This window comes from Hemitrygon akajei, chromosome 26, assembly GCF_048418815.1.
Source record: "Hemitrygon akajei chromosome 26, sHemAka1.3, whole genome shotgun sequence".
Taxonomy (NCBI): domain Eukaryota; kingdom Metazoa; phylum Chordata; class Chondrichthyes; order Myliobatiformes; family Dasyatidae; genus Hemitrygon; species Hemitrygon akajei.
In genome coordinates, this window is record NC_133149.1 from 34,221,756 (window position 1) to 34,238,425 (window position 16,670).

The window sequence follows — 16,670 nt, forward strand, 5'->3', positions numbered from 1 at the left end:
CTAAGAAAGCTGAGACGAGTCGCCGCTTTGTAATTCATTCTTAGCTTTAATAAAAACTTTATTACACTAAACGTACAAAGTTGAAGGCAGGTGGCCCGACCACTGAGGCAGAGTCTTACAAATAATCAAAAGCTACTTCCACACATCATGCACAAAACCCCATTTCACACATAATTATTTGGATATCGAGTCCTCAAATATTTGAGACTATTTGAAATACATTACTGTACTAGTTTGCAAATTCCCTCAACTCCTTCCAGATACTCATATTCGGCCTTAGCATGTAAATCACATCAGCCTGAAGTATTTTAAGTCTAGATTTCACATGATTTAGCAACACAGCAACATCATAAATAACATGTAGAAATCAGAAGGAAAAATAAATAAAAACGGGATGGACAGAATGTTGTTATGACATTGATTACATCTGCTGTTTGTTTTCTTCAGGAAGACCAATCCTTCAGTGCAATTCCAGATGGCAAGTCAGGGCCTACCTTCAAACTGAGACTGAAGAACACAAAACGAAGAACTTCTATTTGCCCCATCCCACAGCTCACTTCAGCAATCTATTCCCATTATCCCTGGGCCTTAACACCCCAAATTCTATTTTATGCTACTCTCTTAAGTATTTTGTTATTTTCTCTGGAGGGCACAAATTATTCTATGGGTCTGATTATTATCTTTTGGCTTGCACTGCCATTTCTAATCAATTACCGTAATCTCTACTGCTTCTCACTTGTATAAAATCCCCTATTCTTCTTTACACTTTCTTCCTTGCTGTATCTTAAAGCATTATGGAGTTCTGTTGAAAGTTAACAATTTGAAATGTTACACTGTTTCTCCTTCTTCAGGAATGTTGCCTTGAACTTTTATTTCACTAAGTTCACCTCCAATTCCTCAACTGTTTTGCCGCCTTATGTATTTCTATTTTTAAAAAAACAGATATCCAACATGAGCAGCATTTTATTTAATGTTTTTGGATCCTTTTCAAATTGGACTTCTAAAACAAAACTAGCAATCACACAAATGAGCTAAACCATTTCCTTCCTTTGCAGCTTACGAATTTTATTTAGGCTAAACTGTTGATGCTACCTCCAATAATATTATTGGTCATAATAAAAAGTAGTAAGTACGTTATTGTCAGCATAACTGAGCTTATAGCAGATATACATTGTGGTTTCAAATACCACAGATGAAGCAGTTTAATATTGTGAAATATGGCCTCATATTCAATATCAGACCAACTAAAAAAAATAGCTCAAGCAGCTGTGGTGTCCTTATCAACCTCTTTCAGTTAACATTACCAAATATAGATTATATGCTTATACCACTGTTTGAGAGATGCTATTGTATATGCATTTAGCTTCCCTGATACAACAGTGACTGTACATAAAAATGCATTACTAGCTGTAAAGCCAATTGGAATAGTTTTAGTTTTATACATATGGAAGTCCCTCTTTTATATTCTTGTCACTTTACTAAGAACAAGATACAATCAGTTGAAGTTCTGAGATCTGAAACACTCTTCCATCACTTGCTTGTTTCCTTAGATAGACCGACTGTCAAACTATCCAGAATATTATACTTTGTTAATGCAATACCCACTCTGTTGTACTGTAGTTGGTGTCTATGTATTGCAGCAGTTCTAATCCTCAATCACAGTCATTTTATCCTCAATCACGGTCTATGGAATGAGTAAAAATTAGTGGTTATGTATGATAACATGATGTACTTTGGTGAAGGCAAGGATTAAGTAGCTTTTGATTTTCACTGAAATCACAAATTTAATGTAACTGGAATGTAAAATTTACATTAATAAAAAAAACTCAGGCAATTACAAGAAGATGCCCTAAAAGTAATAAGTATCACTTTTTATGGATAATGTGACCAATTAATTAAATTTTGGAATGTGTTTAACATGGGAATGTTTGGTTGGGAAAGTATTTGAAAATATTCCTCAATATTGAACCCAGGATAGAAGAGGAAGTAGAATTGGAAAATATAACCTTTAAGCGGAGTTAATAAGGTCAAAGCAGATATTTGTATGAACTATCTTTTACTTAAGGCTGTTGGCACAATCTGTAATGCAAAAGCCTGCATTCTCTAATCAACAAATAGATAATGATACCATACACATTTTGATGGGATATCAAAACGACTGGGCATATCTAGGTTGCCACCCATTTTCTAATATTCTCTCAGATTTGTTTCTGTTGCCCCAGAATTTAGTTGAGGAGCAGGCCCACAATAATGCCAAGATTATTGCCCAAGGCCCAGAACCAAACAGTTTAAAGCAGTTCGGCAGTTTAAAGGGTTGTGAGCAACAATCCCAGACATTATAAAGGTGAACTACACGGTTAAAAGAAATGTCTTTTTGCTACACACAATCTTGAATTATACATACATTAATGCAATTAAAAAGCCCAATATTAAGCAAACACAGAAATCATGGAGGTTCAGCTCCCATTATTTTTTTGACCAGTAGCTATAGCATGAATGCAAGATACTCACACAACCACTGGCCAGTCAGAATGGAGTCAGCGGTATGGTGAATATTAAATTTAATTGGAAGTAAAATAACATTCTGCTAATGGGAACAGAAGTGGGCCTGCAAATGCTTCCTAACATCTAGGGAGTCAGGTTTAATATACAGTGAAAGATTCATGGTAACATTATTGTAACTTGCACAAAAAGAGGCACCAATAAATCCACTGGATAGAGATCAGAATGGCAGAAGGTTGCAGTTTAATGCTCCATTAGCTTTGATTGGCAGTGAAGAGAACACATTGAAGGCAGCACAACACTCAGTCCATTGGACCATTGTTACTAAATTGCAATGTTTATATTCTCATTGCAAAACTTCTAAAACTTTTGCATTAAATGTTGTCTCTGAGTAATGCATGTTTTCCATTGTCCACCCTTACAGTGCACCTGTAAAATGCATAACAGTAACTGAGGATTGAAGAAGTGGCTGATCAGAAGGTGAAATCCCAGAACTTTCAGTGAAGAAATGAGGGACTATTCCACCAGAATCGTGAGCTGCAAAACAAAAGTCAATAGTCAGTTGCTAGCAGAACACTTTGTTGCCTCCAGCACAGAATCAAAAAGTAACCGAGTCAAAAGGTATCTGCACAGACCTATCTCTGCTAGAACTGTGTTATTGAGGGGAGAGGCAACTGAGTAACTGCAATCATTCCATACTTCACATTTCTACAAGGGCTTACAATGTTTTATGAGGATAGGTTGAGCAAGTTAGGGCATTTCTCCCTGGAGCACAGGAGGGCCAAAGGTGACTTGATAGACGTATACAGGATGATAAAAGTCAGAGAATTTTTCCTAGGGCAGAAATGCTAATATGAGGGGGCATAATTTTAAGGTAATTGGAGGAAAGTACAAGGGGAATGTCGGGGGAAGTTTTTCTTTTACACAAAGAATGGTGAGTTCAGTCCAAGGGTGGTGGTAGAGACAGATACAATAGGAGCATTTAAGAAACCCTTAGATAGACACATGGATGATAGCAAAGTGGAGGCCTATTTAGGAGGGAAGGGGCTACACTGATCGTAGAGTTGGTTAAAAGGTTGGCACAACATTGTGGGTGCAGGGGCCTGTAATATTCTATGGTCAATGTAGCATGTGGGTCTGATTGTGGTTGAAAACCTAACACTAAGTGTGGGATTGTAACTCAGTACAAAAATGAAAAAAACATCTATAGGCTTGAGAAGTTAAAAAGAATATCTATTTGCCTTGCAGGTTCACATTGGCTACTTGGTTCCCATTTCTTGATCAATCTGCAGTTAACTCCCTTTGCTAGAAATTGAGATGATCATGAAGCAACCAGGCAACAGCTTGGTTTACAACACGGCAATGTTAACAGATGCATTAGCATAACACACAGAGCAGGCAAATCTGTCGTTGTAAGAATAGCCAATGCTATTGTCCATTGATTATACTGCATCTGCAAGGTGGCATGGATAACTTGCAGTTCCAAAGACAATTTGGAAGCCTGCCTTGCTCCAGATACCTTTCCAATGCTCCTTACCCTGGAGTAGTGCTGAGCCCAGACTGACTGCTCGTTGAGCTGTGGCCACTCTCAGTGGATGATGTGACTGGTGAGGAAGGCCTGTTGGTCATACTGGAGGAAGACACTCCTTGAAAAACAAACAATAGAGCACAGAGAGTCACACTCAAACTGAGCATTCAGATCAGGCACACCAGAGTCCTCTTTGCAACTCTATAGCACATGTACCCATGACAATGAAGGGCATCAAATTTGGGGTAATGAATGCTAATACTCAAAATCAAATAAAGCAAAAATTTGTCCTTGGAAGTATTTGGGTGACAAAGAAACAATAATCACATTATTTTTTCAACTAAATACAAGAATGGTGGTATGATGGAGCGAAAGGTAAACTGCTCAAAGTCATCTGTGGGTCAAACAGCATTAGTGGAAGCAAAGGGATTATCAACAAGACCCTGCATCAGGACAGAGAGCAGAGGAAGTTGATTGGAGTCTAGAAGTGAGAGGGAGGGGGTGAGACAGAGACTGATGGGCTTCTACCATCACCTTCCAACCTCTCCATTGCCCTACAGTATGCCCATGCAATTGATTCCTAAACTTATTACCTGTCATATTCAAATTGTTGTGCGCATGTGTCATGATCAGAGGGTCAATGGATCCAGACGTAGAAACCTACAAAAACAAATAACACAAGTTTTTAAACTGTGTTTACCCTGTGCCTTAAATGACTAAAATTGTTGATTTAATCAGAATACATCTTCAATGGATTTGATTCATTTTGATTTTGGAGATGAAAACCCCAAGGCATTCTACAAGTATGTGAAGAGCAAGAGGATAAGACCTAAGGGAATAAGACCAATCAAGAGTGACAATGGAAAAGCATGTTTGGAACCGGAGCAGACAACAGAGGTACTTAATGAATACTTTGCTTCAGTATTCACTACAAAAAAGGATCTTGGTAATTGTAGGGATGACTTACAGCAGATTGAAAAGCTTGAGCATATAGACATTAAGAAAGAGAATGTACTGGAGTTTTTGGAAAGCATCAAGTTGGATAAGTCTCCAGGACCGGATGGATGTACCCCAGGCTACTGTGGGAGGCGAGTGAGGGGATTGCCGAGCCTCTGGCAATGATCTTTACATCATCAATGGGGACGGGAGAGGTTCCAAAGGATTGGAAGGTTGCAGATATTGTTCCCTTATTCAAGAAAGGGAGCAGATAAAGCCCAGGAAATTATAGGCCAGTGAGTCTTACTTCAGTAGTGGTAAGTTGATGGAAAAGATCTTGAGAGGCAGGATTTATGAACATTTGGAGAGGCATAATATGATTAGGAATAGTTAGTATGGCTTTATCAAAAGCAGGTTGTGCCTTATGAGCCTGACTGAATTTTTTGAGGATGTGACTAAACATGTTGATGAAGGTAGAGCAGTAGAGGTAGTGTATATGGATTTCAGCAAGGCATTTGATAAGGTGCCCAATGCAAGGCTTATTGAGAAAGTAAAGAGGCATGGGATCCATGGGGACCTTGCTTTGTGGATCCAGAATTGGCTTGCCCACAGAAGGCAAAGAGTAGTTGTAGAAGGGTCATATTCTGCATGGAGGTCAGTCAGCAGTGGTGTGTCTCAGGGATCTGTTCTGGGACCCCTACTCTAAGTGATTTTTATAAATTACCTGGATGAGGAAGTGGAGGGATGAGTTAGTAAGTTTGCTGATGACACAAAGGTTGTGGGTGTTGTGGATAGTGTGGAGGGCTGTCAGAGGTTACAGCAGGACATCAATGGGACGCAAAACTTGGCTGAGAAGTTGCAGATTGAATTCAACCCAGATAAGTGTGAGGTGGTTCATTTTGGTAGGTCAAATATAATGGCAGAATATAGTATTAATGGTAAGATTCTTGGCAGTGTGGAGGATCAGAGGGAGCTTGGGGTCCGAGTCCATAGGACACTCAAAGCTGTTGTGCAGGCTGACTCTGAGGTTAAGAAGGCATATGGTCCATTGGTCTTCATCAACCGTGAGTCTGAGTTTAGGAGCCGAGAGGTAATGTTGCAGCAATATAGGACCCTTGTCAGACCCCGCTTGGAGTACTGTGCTCAGTTCTGGTCACCTCACTACAGGAAGTATGTGGAAACTATAGAAAGGGAGCACAGGAGATGTACGAGGATGTTGCCTGGATTGAGGAGTATGCCTCATGAAAATAGGTTGAGTGAACTCGGCCTTTTCTCCGTGGAGCGACGGAGGATGAGAGGTGACCTGTTAGAGGTGTACAAGATAATGAGAGGCATTGATCGTGTGGATAGTCAGAAGCTTTTTCCCAGGGCTGAAATGGCTAGCACGAGAGGGCATAGTTTTAAGGTGCTTGGAAGTAGGTACAAAGGAGATGTCAGGGGTAAGTTTTTTTTTAAATGCAGAGCGATGAGTGTGTGGAATGGGCTGCTGGCGACTGTGGTGGAAGCGGATACAATAGGGTCTTTTAAAAGACTCCTGGACAGGTACATGGAGCTTAGAAAAATAGAGGGCTATGGGTAACCCGAGGTAATTTCTAAAGTAAGTACATGTTCGACATAGCATTGTAGGCTGAAGGGCCTGTATTGTGCTGCAGGTTTTCTGTGTTTCTATGATGACAAACTTCAATGCACAGTGGAGAGTATCCTAACTGGTTGTGTCACAGGTTGTTATGGAAACACCAATGCCCAGGAATGGAAAATCCAACAACAAATGGTGGTTACAGCCCAGTCTATCAGAGGCAAAGCCTTCCCCAGCATTGAGCACATCTACAAGGAGTTCTGCCACAAGAAAGCAGCATCCATCAAAGGTCCATGGCGAAATTTGAACTTTTAAGTCTAGATTATTGGTCCAGACCAATAGATCACAGCACCCCTACTGTTGTCAGATCACATGGATACCAACGGCATTTGGATGATGTCCAAGCGGCAGCTTATTGGTGAAAAACACAAGGGGACCAAGCATAGGTCATGGAAAAAGTTTCAGAGCTGATGGTGCACCTGTAGGAATTGAAGTTGCTTTTACTGATTATCTGGCAATAAATGGAGAGACAATGAAACCAGATGAGTGGTCAGGAGAGGAGAGGCATTGTTAAAAATTGCAGACATGTTTAGAGGAACAGTTAGGGACAGTCACTGTTACTATGGTCAAAAATCACATAGGTCATTAATAAGATCCTTTGCATTGTGGTTCAGTTGCAAATGCAATATCAGTGATCCAAGCACGAGGTTGCAGAAATGTTGCTAACAGATGTATGATATTACAGCACTTTGGGGCATTTGGGGTGGAGGGGTGTAGGGAAGATGGAAATGGGGTGTTGCAGTATAGAGGATTCAAAGGTCCCCCCCCTCCAAGTGCTTGGTGCCAGAAGGATTTAGGACACGGGGGGGAAAGAGTATCCAGGAAGGCAGAAACATTAGTAATGTCACCCAATGTGAAGGCAGGAAGGGGAAGTCAGAGCAGACTGCAATTCAACAAGAATAAAACTTTACTTCATTTTTAAATGCTGCATGGAGCACGTCATTTTCCTAGCTCTAAAATTAACTTTGCATATTTATCTCTGTCTGAATTCAATATTTCTTCCGCTCTGAATCTGAATTCACCCGTTTGAATTTATTTGTTCAATCTGAATTTCACAATCCTTTAGTCTATCTAGTTAAGGCCATCCTTGCTTTCTAGAGACTGATGTGCCATTTCCAACTCCCACTTGCAACAACCTGCTGAGAAAAATGTGGGTAATTTAACTGATAAGGGCAAGTCTACCATAAGCAACAATTAGAAAATTCTCCCCACTAATGTAATTTTAGTTTAACAATTGATTTACTCAAAATATAGGTGAGAACAGAAATTGGATTGTAGCAGAGTGAATGGGTATCCAATATAAACAAAGTCTCCAAGACGGGAGGAATGATCGCCAGTAAGATAACCATCAACAACCCTGAGGCTCACCAGTCTTGAGCTGTACATTGGTGTTTTGGTGGATGGAGCAATAGGGCAGTTAATCCGCTTCTCTTTCTGACGCCGATTACAGAACCAAACACGGACAACTTCTTTCTCCATTGACAACTGTTCTGCAATCATCACAATTTCTTCGGAGCTGGGCTTAGAGTTCTGATCATAAGAATCAATAAATTAGATTATTTCAGAACTCAGCAGGTACATTCCACATTGCAATACAACTACAAGGTCGAACAGTATAAGTAGTAGTAACGAACGATGTCCAGGAGAGGGTTAATGACAAATGATTGGTTTAGCACAAAATACAGCAAATGCTGTAATCTGGGCTACACAAAATGCTGGAGGAACTCAGTGGGTCAGGCAGGGAAATGGACAGTCGGCATTTCAGGTTGAGACCAATTCCAGATGGTGTCAACTCAAATTTTTACTGTCCGTGTCCTTTCCACAGATGCTGTCGGACCTACTCAGTACCAAAAGATTATTCTTTAGTAAAGTTATTGAAGGCTGCTGTGGTTGAGGCAGATACAATTAGCATCACTTAAGAAGCATTTTGATAGGTACACAAAGGTCTGGGGGGGTTACACTGATATGAGTTGGATACTAGAAATTGGGACTAGCTGTTTGAGTGCCAGGATCAGCATGGACTCATTAGACCAAAGGCCCTGTATCTGTGCTCTATGTATGTTATGAAGACACGGCTAGTAAATGGGAATTAAGAGAATTCACCAACGACAATCCCAAATGGTTGACTAATCGCCTTCTCTTCCAACTGTTATGGTGAAGAGATGGACAGAGAGAGAGAGAGAGAGACAGACAGACAAACATGAGGATAATGGGAACAACAGGGAGAGGAGATGGAGAGAAAGGATAAATTAAAAGAAAAAAATCACAGGCCACAACCATTAGTTTGCCAAGTTTTATGCATGTACAGGAAAAAGACAAACGTTAGCACTGTTCAAATAAACTCACCTCATGGAAACGCTTCTCCAGGGTCAGGCGAATGTTGGTTTCAATGCTCGTCCGCTTCTTCCTTTTGCGGCCAAGACCCTCCAACCCAATCATTTGTGGAGTGAGAGATGCCAGGCTGTTCAGTGTAGAATCAGAGGGGACATTTTCTACCCAAAGAAACATTGTGTTAATGAGATTCATTACTGCAGGTACACCACAACCCAAGAGAAGAGAAAGTATCTATTTTGTTTGAGGAAATCCACATGGATCAGTGTGGGATCTGTTGTTTAAAATATACAAAATAATTTGGATTTAAAAAAATGAAGGTGCTCTGATTAGTTGGTTGACAGTTGATGCAAAAACTGGTAGAATTGCAGAGAGTAAAGTTTTCAAAAAACAGCAGGATACAGGTCAATTGGAAGTTTACGCAGACTAATGACAGATGGATTTTAATCTGGACAAGTGTGAGGTGGTGCTTTTTGGGAGGTTAAATACAAGAGGAAAGTATACAGTAAAGGGCAGGACCCTTAGGAGCATTGATGTAAAGAGTGATCTTGGGTGCAAGTCCATCACTCATTGAGTGGCAGGCTCACCCTCACTGGTCAAGGCACAGAGTACGAAGATGGCAGGTCATGTTGTACCTGTGTAAAACTATGGATCAAACACTTTTGGAGTATCATTGCAGTTATGGCTGTTGCATTAGAGGGAGGATGTGGAAGATTTAGAGAAAATGCAGAAAAGATTCACCAGGAGTTCTCCTGGATTGGATTATATTAGCTATAGGGAGAGTTTGGACAAACCTGGATTTTTTTCTCTGGGGCGTCAGAGGGCAGGGGAAGACCTGGTAAAAGATTATAAAATTACTAGACAACGGGGTGACCCATTGGGGCACCCTTTGAAAGAAGGGTAGTGCAGTCTGATGTAACCAGAATAAACATTAAATTTTCAAGAATGCTATTGGTATTACTTTGCTTTGGAAATTGAAGATGGAAAACTCAGTTTATTAAAGAAGAAAGACGCGTAGCAAGGCAAATATAGCTCCTCCTAGTTTAACGACGGACACTTCTGATGGCAACATTTCTAGTTTTCCTCTGACGTATCAGAGACTTGGCTGACAGCTCACCCCAGCTCCCCCTCCCTCCATAGAACCGCTATCAGCCGTCCCTACTTACCGTCTAACCCGGGTTTCAACTCAACCATATGAACTACAGCTCCCACAATGCACGCTGGGAGGGACGGACCAAACGCAGATGCAGTCCCTTTCCGCTGGTGAGGGTGGGTGGTGTTGACGGGTTATTATGTGATATATTTGAAGAAGTTGAGCATTTCCCAGCTTAAACTTTTGGAAATATTGTTCAGTTTTTCCACGTTTCGTCCCTAGCTCCGACTGCAATCTGCATTTCAATCATGGACCCATTTCTATCCTGCAGCTCCAACAATTTTTTTTTTTAAAAGTGGTGCCCCCTCAGATTTTTTTCGTTTATGATAGTCGGCTTGAAGCTGAACACAAATATAATTTTAGACTACTTACATAGGAATGAGAGAAACAAGAAATTAACTTTAATTGAATATAATGTGTTTAATTGCACAATGGTGCTAACGCTTTGTAATAGTTCAACTAAGCTAAAAATATTTTGTTGATATTTATTTGTACTCAGTGTGCGAGTCTTTTCGCTTATATATCTAACAATAATTAGCCAGCATCGATGGATTCCAGCTGCCCTGATACAGTTTCTACGTGATTGAATGTCCCATTGAAACCTTTCACTGTACTCAGTTACGAAGCAGTAACACCAAAGCCTCCAAGATGCTGATTATTCTTGATGATGTGGTTGGCGCACTCCTAAATGGACGTGACCGCTGTCCTTTGACTGCAGCAAAGGTTTTTATGGGTGTCTCAAAGAACGTCATTGCAATAAGATTTATTTATCTCTTATTGATGGGTGGCAGTTAGATCTGTCCCAATCATGCACATGCTGATGGTGAAGGTGATTAGCAAAATTTGACCGCTGTAATAGAGCTGCCCTGCCCGTTTGCTCCGCTTAGTGTTGCTGCTGAGGCTGGCCGTGCGCATGCGTCTTGCTGCCGCGTCCCATTTCCACAATAGCATATCGGCTCTCGGGTGAAAACGGGGCATTTGATTTTGGCAAGTGAACAATTTTATACGAATATATAACCCTGAACTTTGCCTGCATTCTGTAAGTTAGCGCATTTTAAGGCGATTTAGCCAAAAGTAGTGCAACTGTAATGCACCGTTTGCGCTAATTGGAGGTCACAAACAGACAGAGCATGAGAGTTTTAGTAGTATACTAGACAACGGGGTGACCCGTTGGGGCATCCTTTGAGAGAATCGAAATAGAGCTGCCCTGCCCTTTTGCTCCGCTTAGTGTCGCTGCTGAGGCTGGCCGTGCGCATGCGTCTTGCTGCCGCATCCCGATTTCCATGACGGCAAATTGGCTCTCGGGTGAAAACGGGGCATTTGATTTTGGCGAATGAGCAATTTTATACGAATATATAACCCTGAACTTTGCCTGCATTCTGTAAGTTAGCGCATTTTAAGTCGATTTAGCTAAAAGTAGTGCCACTGTAATGCACCGTTTGCGCTAATTGGAGGTCACAAACAGACAGAGCATGAGAGTTTTAGTAGTATACTAGACAACGGGGTGACCTGTTGGGGAAATCCTTTGAGAGAATCGAAATAGAGCTGCCCTGCCCTTTTGCTCCGCTTAGTGTCGCTGCTGAGGCTGGCCGTGCGCATGCGTCTTGCTGCCGCGTCCCATTTCCACAATAGCATATCGGCTCTCGGGTGAAAACGGGGCATTTGATTTTGGCGAATGAGCAATTTTATACGAATATATAACCCTGAACTTTGCCTGCATTCTGTAAGTTAGCGCATTTTAAGTCGATTTAGCTAAAAGTAGTGCCACTGTAATGCACCGTTTGCGCTAATTGGAGGTCACAAACAGACAGAGCATGAGAGTTTTAGTAGTATACTAGACAACGGGGTGACCTGTTGGGGAAATCCTTTGAGAGAATCGAAATAGAGCTGCCCTGCCCTTTTGCTCCGCTTAGTGTCGCTGCTGAGGCTGGCCGTGCGCATGCGTCTTGCTGCCGCGTCCCGATTTCCACAATAGCGTATCGGCTCTCGGGTGAAAACGGGGCATTTGATTTTGGCGAATGAACAATTTTATACGAATATATAACCCTGAACTTTGCCTGCATTCTGTAAGTTAGCGCATTTTAAGTCGATTTAGCCAAAAATAGTGCCGCTGTAATGCACGGTTTGCGCTAATTGGAGGTCACAAACAGAGAGAGCATGAGTTTTAGTAGCATACTAGACAACGGGGTGACCCGTTGGGGCACCCTTTGAGAGAATCGAAATAGAGCTGCCCTGCCCTTTTGCTCCGCTTAGTGTCGCTGCTGAGGCTGGCCGTGCGCATGCGTCTTGCTGCCGCGTCCCATTTCCATGTCGGCAGATCAGCTCTTGGCTGTAAACGGGGCAGCTGATTTTGGCAAGTAAACAATTTTATACAAATATATAACCCTGAACTTTGCCTGCATTCTGTAAGTTAGCACATTTTAAGTTGATTTAACCAAAAGTAGTGCAACTGTAATGCACCGTTTGCGCTAATTGGAGGTCACAAACAGACAGACAGAGCATAAGACTTTTAGTAGTATATAGATAAATCAGATAGTATATAGGTAAACCAGAATTGCTTCCCCGGGTCTCTGAGTGTTTATAGGAGTTGTGCAGGGCAAGTTTTGTTTTGCTTTTCACAGCATGGTAGGTGCCTGAACTGTGCTGCCAGGAGTGGTGGTGGAAATTATGCTGGTGTTTAAAAGGCTGTTAGACAAGACACATGAATATGTAGGAATGGAGTTTCTTTAGCCAGAGGGTGGTGAATCTGTGGAATTCATTGCCACAGCTGGCTGTGGAGGCCAAATCATTGGGTGTATTAATGCAGAGGCTGATGGATTCTTGGTTAGTCAGAGCGTCAAAGGTTACTGGGAGAAGGCAGGAGAATGGGGTTGACAGGATAATAAATCAGCCATGGTGGAATGGTGGAGTAGAATCGATGGGCTGAGTGGCCTAATTCTGCTCCTGTATCTTGCAGTCTTTTGTAAATGATAAGAGCCATTAATAGGGGAAAATGCTGTCTTTTTTGGGATGAAATGTCAAAAGATCATTATACAAAGGGGCTGAAACAGTGATATTCAGGGTTTCTCCTTATTCACCGAATAACCAATATTCCTTCTGATGTGTCCCTTAACTCATTTCCTTTTAAATTGTGCTTTAAAGATTCCATGAGGGCACAACTTTTAAGGTGATGGGGCAAAGATTAAAGATTTACACTACAGGCGCAGGGCTACGAGCTACAGGGGGAAGTGCAAAAGCAGATATGAAGTTCAAAGATCCAAGTAAATATATTATCAAGGTACATATATGTCACCATATTCTACTGATTCATTTTCATGCAGCAGTTACAGTAAATACAAGAAACACAATAGAACCAATGAAAATTTACACACAAAGATAAACAACCTAAGTGCAAAAGATAACAAACTGTGGAAATACAATAACAATAAATAAGCAAGTAATAAATAAATAAATAAATATTGAGAATATGAGTTGTAGAGTCCTTGAAAGTGAGTTCCTAGGTTGAGGAATCAGTTCAACATTGAGCTAAGTGAAGTTATCCACAGTGGTTCAGGAGCCTGATGGTTGAAGGGCAATAACTGTTCCAAAACCTGGTGATGTGGGACCCAAGGCTCCTCTACCTCCTGCCCAATGACTGCAGTGAGAAGAGAAGTGAGATAGTATTATTGGTTTTCTTTTTTGTACTTGCACAGTTTGTCGTCTTTTGCACATTGGTCGTATGTCTATCTTTGTGTGTAGTTTTTCACTGATTCTATTGCGTTTCTTGTACTTGCTGTGATTGCCCGCACCAAAATGAACCTTGGTAGAATATGGTGGCATATTGTTTAAGAAGCACTTACACAGACACACGAATAGTCAGAGAATAGAAGGATAAAGGCCTTGTGCCAGGAAATGGGCTAAATTTGGATTAGCATCATGGTTGGTGTAGACATTGTAGACTAAAAGATATAATCCCGTGCTTGATTGTTCTGTGTTTAGTGAGTCACACCAGGGAGTCTGTGAAAATTCACCCTCAGTCAGGGGCTGTCTACTGACTGGTAACATTGATGGTATGTGGACAGCTAGTAACTATTATCATTATCATGGAAACAAGTTGGATACATCATTGCTAAAGCTGAACTGACAAGAATCATATCCCAGCCTTGAACAGAATAAGAATGTCAATGCAGTTCTCAAAGCTCAGCAAATTTCTGAATTACTACTTAAAAGAGACACACTTCAAAAGGGATATTGATTACAAAATGAATGAGGGAAAACTTGAATATTACTGAACTTTTGCCCCCTCACGTTGGTGAGAAACATCTTACAAACTAACACAAGAGTAACCTGACATTCAGTGGGATGTATCTATGGAATAATCAGCCAGGTGAGGAAGTCTGGTGTTTACACTCTGCTTAATGGGAAAATGGAGTTGTAAAATAATATTTTTATTTCCTGACAACATGAAGAGCACAGTTTCAGCTGCATTAGGGAGGAGCACCGACGGAAGAAGCACTCATTTGAGCTGGATACCTGCATCACTCAGCCATTTTTCCAGCAGCGGCTTGAGTTTGCACATGTTCTTGAAGCTCAGGTTCAAAGCCTCAAATCGGGAGATTGTAGTTTGACTAAAATCATTTCCATACAGTTTTCCCATCGCTAATCCAACATCTCCCTGCAAAGAAAGAAGAATTTAGGGATGTGAAAACTTGCCATCTACTTTCAACTGGGCCAGAGTTTAAGAATCACTTTGGAGAATCAAGCATAAATGTCTCAGCTAACAGTCTTCTGAAGAATGATAGTTCAACCATCCAAGGTGCTTTCTTTTGGATGAAACCAAGACCAGACGTGTACTCCCAGAATGATGAGAAAGATCCCCAGGACCTAATTAAAAATAAAATGTGTTTTTCCTTGTCTTGGCCAATGTACATTTTTTCCACCCAAATTTACTGAAACAGATTATTTGCTCATTGTCTGTGCACAACCTGTCCCTGCACTTCCTCTGTAATTCATCATCATATGTGCCACGTCGTGTGATGTGGGCGATCATGGTCTGACCATGATTGTTCTTGCCAAATGTTTCTACAGAAGTGGTTTGCCATTTCTCCTTCTGGTCAGTGTCTTCACAAGATGGTTGACCCCAGCCATTATAAATACTCTGAGATGGCGTCAGTGGTCGCATAAACAGGACTTGTGATATGCACCAGCTGCTCATATGACCAGTATAGTTAGAGAGAGAAACACCAAGAGTTCCTTTGCCACATAGAATCCCCAACAATTGCTGCATCCTGTTGTCTTACCTGAGTGAAACCCAGCTTAATTCGCCTTTGCTTAAATGTTTTTGCAAACTGTTCCAGTTCCTCCAAGTCATTTGGCTCATCTGACTGCACAGGAGGGATGTGCTTTGGAGCAATGTGCTTTGGGACCTGGTGAGGAGGAAGAGCTTCCAAATGTGACTCCAGGGTTGAGCCCATGAGACCTGATCGAATTACTGCCTGTTGAGTTATTAAAATAAATCCAGTTAATGGGCTTGAGCACAAAATTCAGGAGAACGAAATTGTCCAGAAAAACCTTTCAATTAAAGTCTTACCATAAGTCAGAGGAACAGACCACTTATCCCTGTAATCCTCTTCAGTAAGATCACAACTGCAATACTATCAACAGCACTCTCCCATCTGCTTCATTTATCAGATCATTCCCAAAAAGCTGGTGAGTCAGACCTAAACAAATTAGCAACTGTGTTTCCACAGTCCACAGGAAATGCAGACTTCCAAAGTTTCAGAAGTCTTGACCGAAGAAGTTTATTCTCTGCTCTGGGCCAACAGCCAAACTCTTTGCCTAATACCACAAGCCCTAGATACGGTATTTTTTCATTCATCAGAAAAGGCAAACACATTTAACAATAAATTTCCATTTGCAGCAATCTCAATCCCACAATCCTAATTCCACACAAATGTAACGATGCCTAACTAGACTACAGTCTGTGACACTCCTGTGATAACCTTCCACCCTGGTACAATTTTGGCCATGTAGTTACAGATCAGCAAAGGAGTCTTTGCTCACTCTGGAAGTAAATAGTGGAAGAGCTCTGAGAGAAGTTGCTTAGTGTTTAAATGAAACCCTTTAGATGATGCACTAACCTGTGAAGTGAGCCCAACGCCAGTCTGAGGAGAACAGAGGGAACTCTGTGATTGCTGAGACAACGGAAGCAAGTTGGGAGACTGAAGTGAACCTGAAAATATTTGAACAAATTATGCAATGACTATATCACAAAATTACTACAAACCTCCTCCAAACAGTATATTGTAGTCTAAAGGTCCAAAAAGAGGGAAAAATCAACCATAATTTCAATGTCAATGCTGATTAACAATGTGAGTTTGTTTTCAGAAACAGAGATATTTACTGCTCCAAGTACCCAATCAAACCCACTTATCAGGGGTCCCTTGCCCTCAATCACACATATGCCAACTCGCTCCCTCAAACAATCCATCCAGGTGGGTCCAAGCCAGGAGTTACCAACCTTTTTCATGCCATGGACCCCAGGTAAGGAACCCCTGCTCTGAGCCCTCTCCCCAACTTCTCAAACCCATCAATGTATTCCCTTT

The 16,670-nt window shown here is 41.2% G+C and overlaps 1 protein-coding gene across 5 annotated transcripts in view; it reads right to left on the bottom strand.

The window, feature by feature from the left end:
* Nucleotides 1-26: 26 nt before the first annotated feature.
* The window catches only part of pou2f3 (POU class 2 homeobox 3), a 34,995-nt gene continuing 18,351 nt past the window's right edge, over nt 27-16,670 (bottom strand). For 4 of the 5 annotated variants that reach the window (XM_073029813.1, XM_073029811.1, XM_073029815.1 and 1 more), the window contains exons 6-13: nt 16,206-16,297; nt 15,366-15,560; nt 14,599-14,740; nt 8,949-9,094; nt 7,971-8,132; nt 4,624-4,690; nt 4,040-4,148; nt 27-3,039 (exon numbers count right to left, since the gene is read on the bottom strand). In XM_073029813.1, the coding sequence (XP_072885914.1) occupies nt 3,000-3,039; nt 4,040-4,148; nt 4,624-4,690; nt 7,971-8,132; nt 8,949-9,094; nt 14,599-14,740; nt 15,366-15,560; nt 16,206-16,297 (953 nt within the window). In that variant the 3' untranslated portion in view covers nt 27-2,999. The remainder of the gene's footprint in view (nt 3,040-4,039; nt 4,149-4,623; nt 4,691-7,970; nt 8,133-8,948; nt 9,095-14,598; nt 14,741-15,365; nt 15,561-16,205; nt 16,298-16,670) is intronic. The other variant, XM_073029814.1, reaches the window with a different exon arrangement.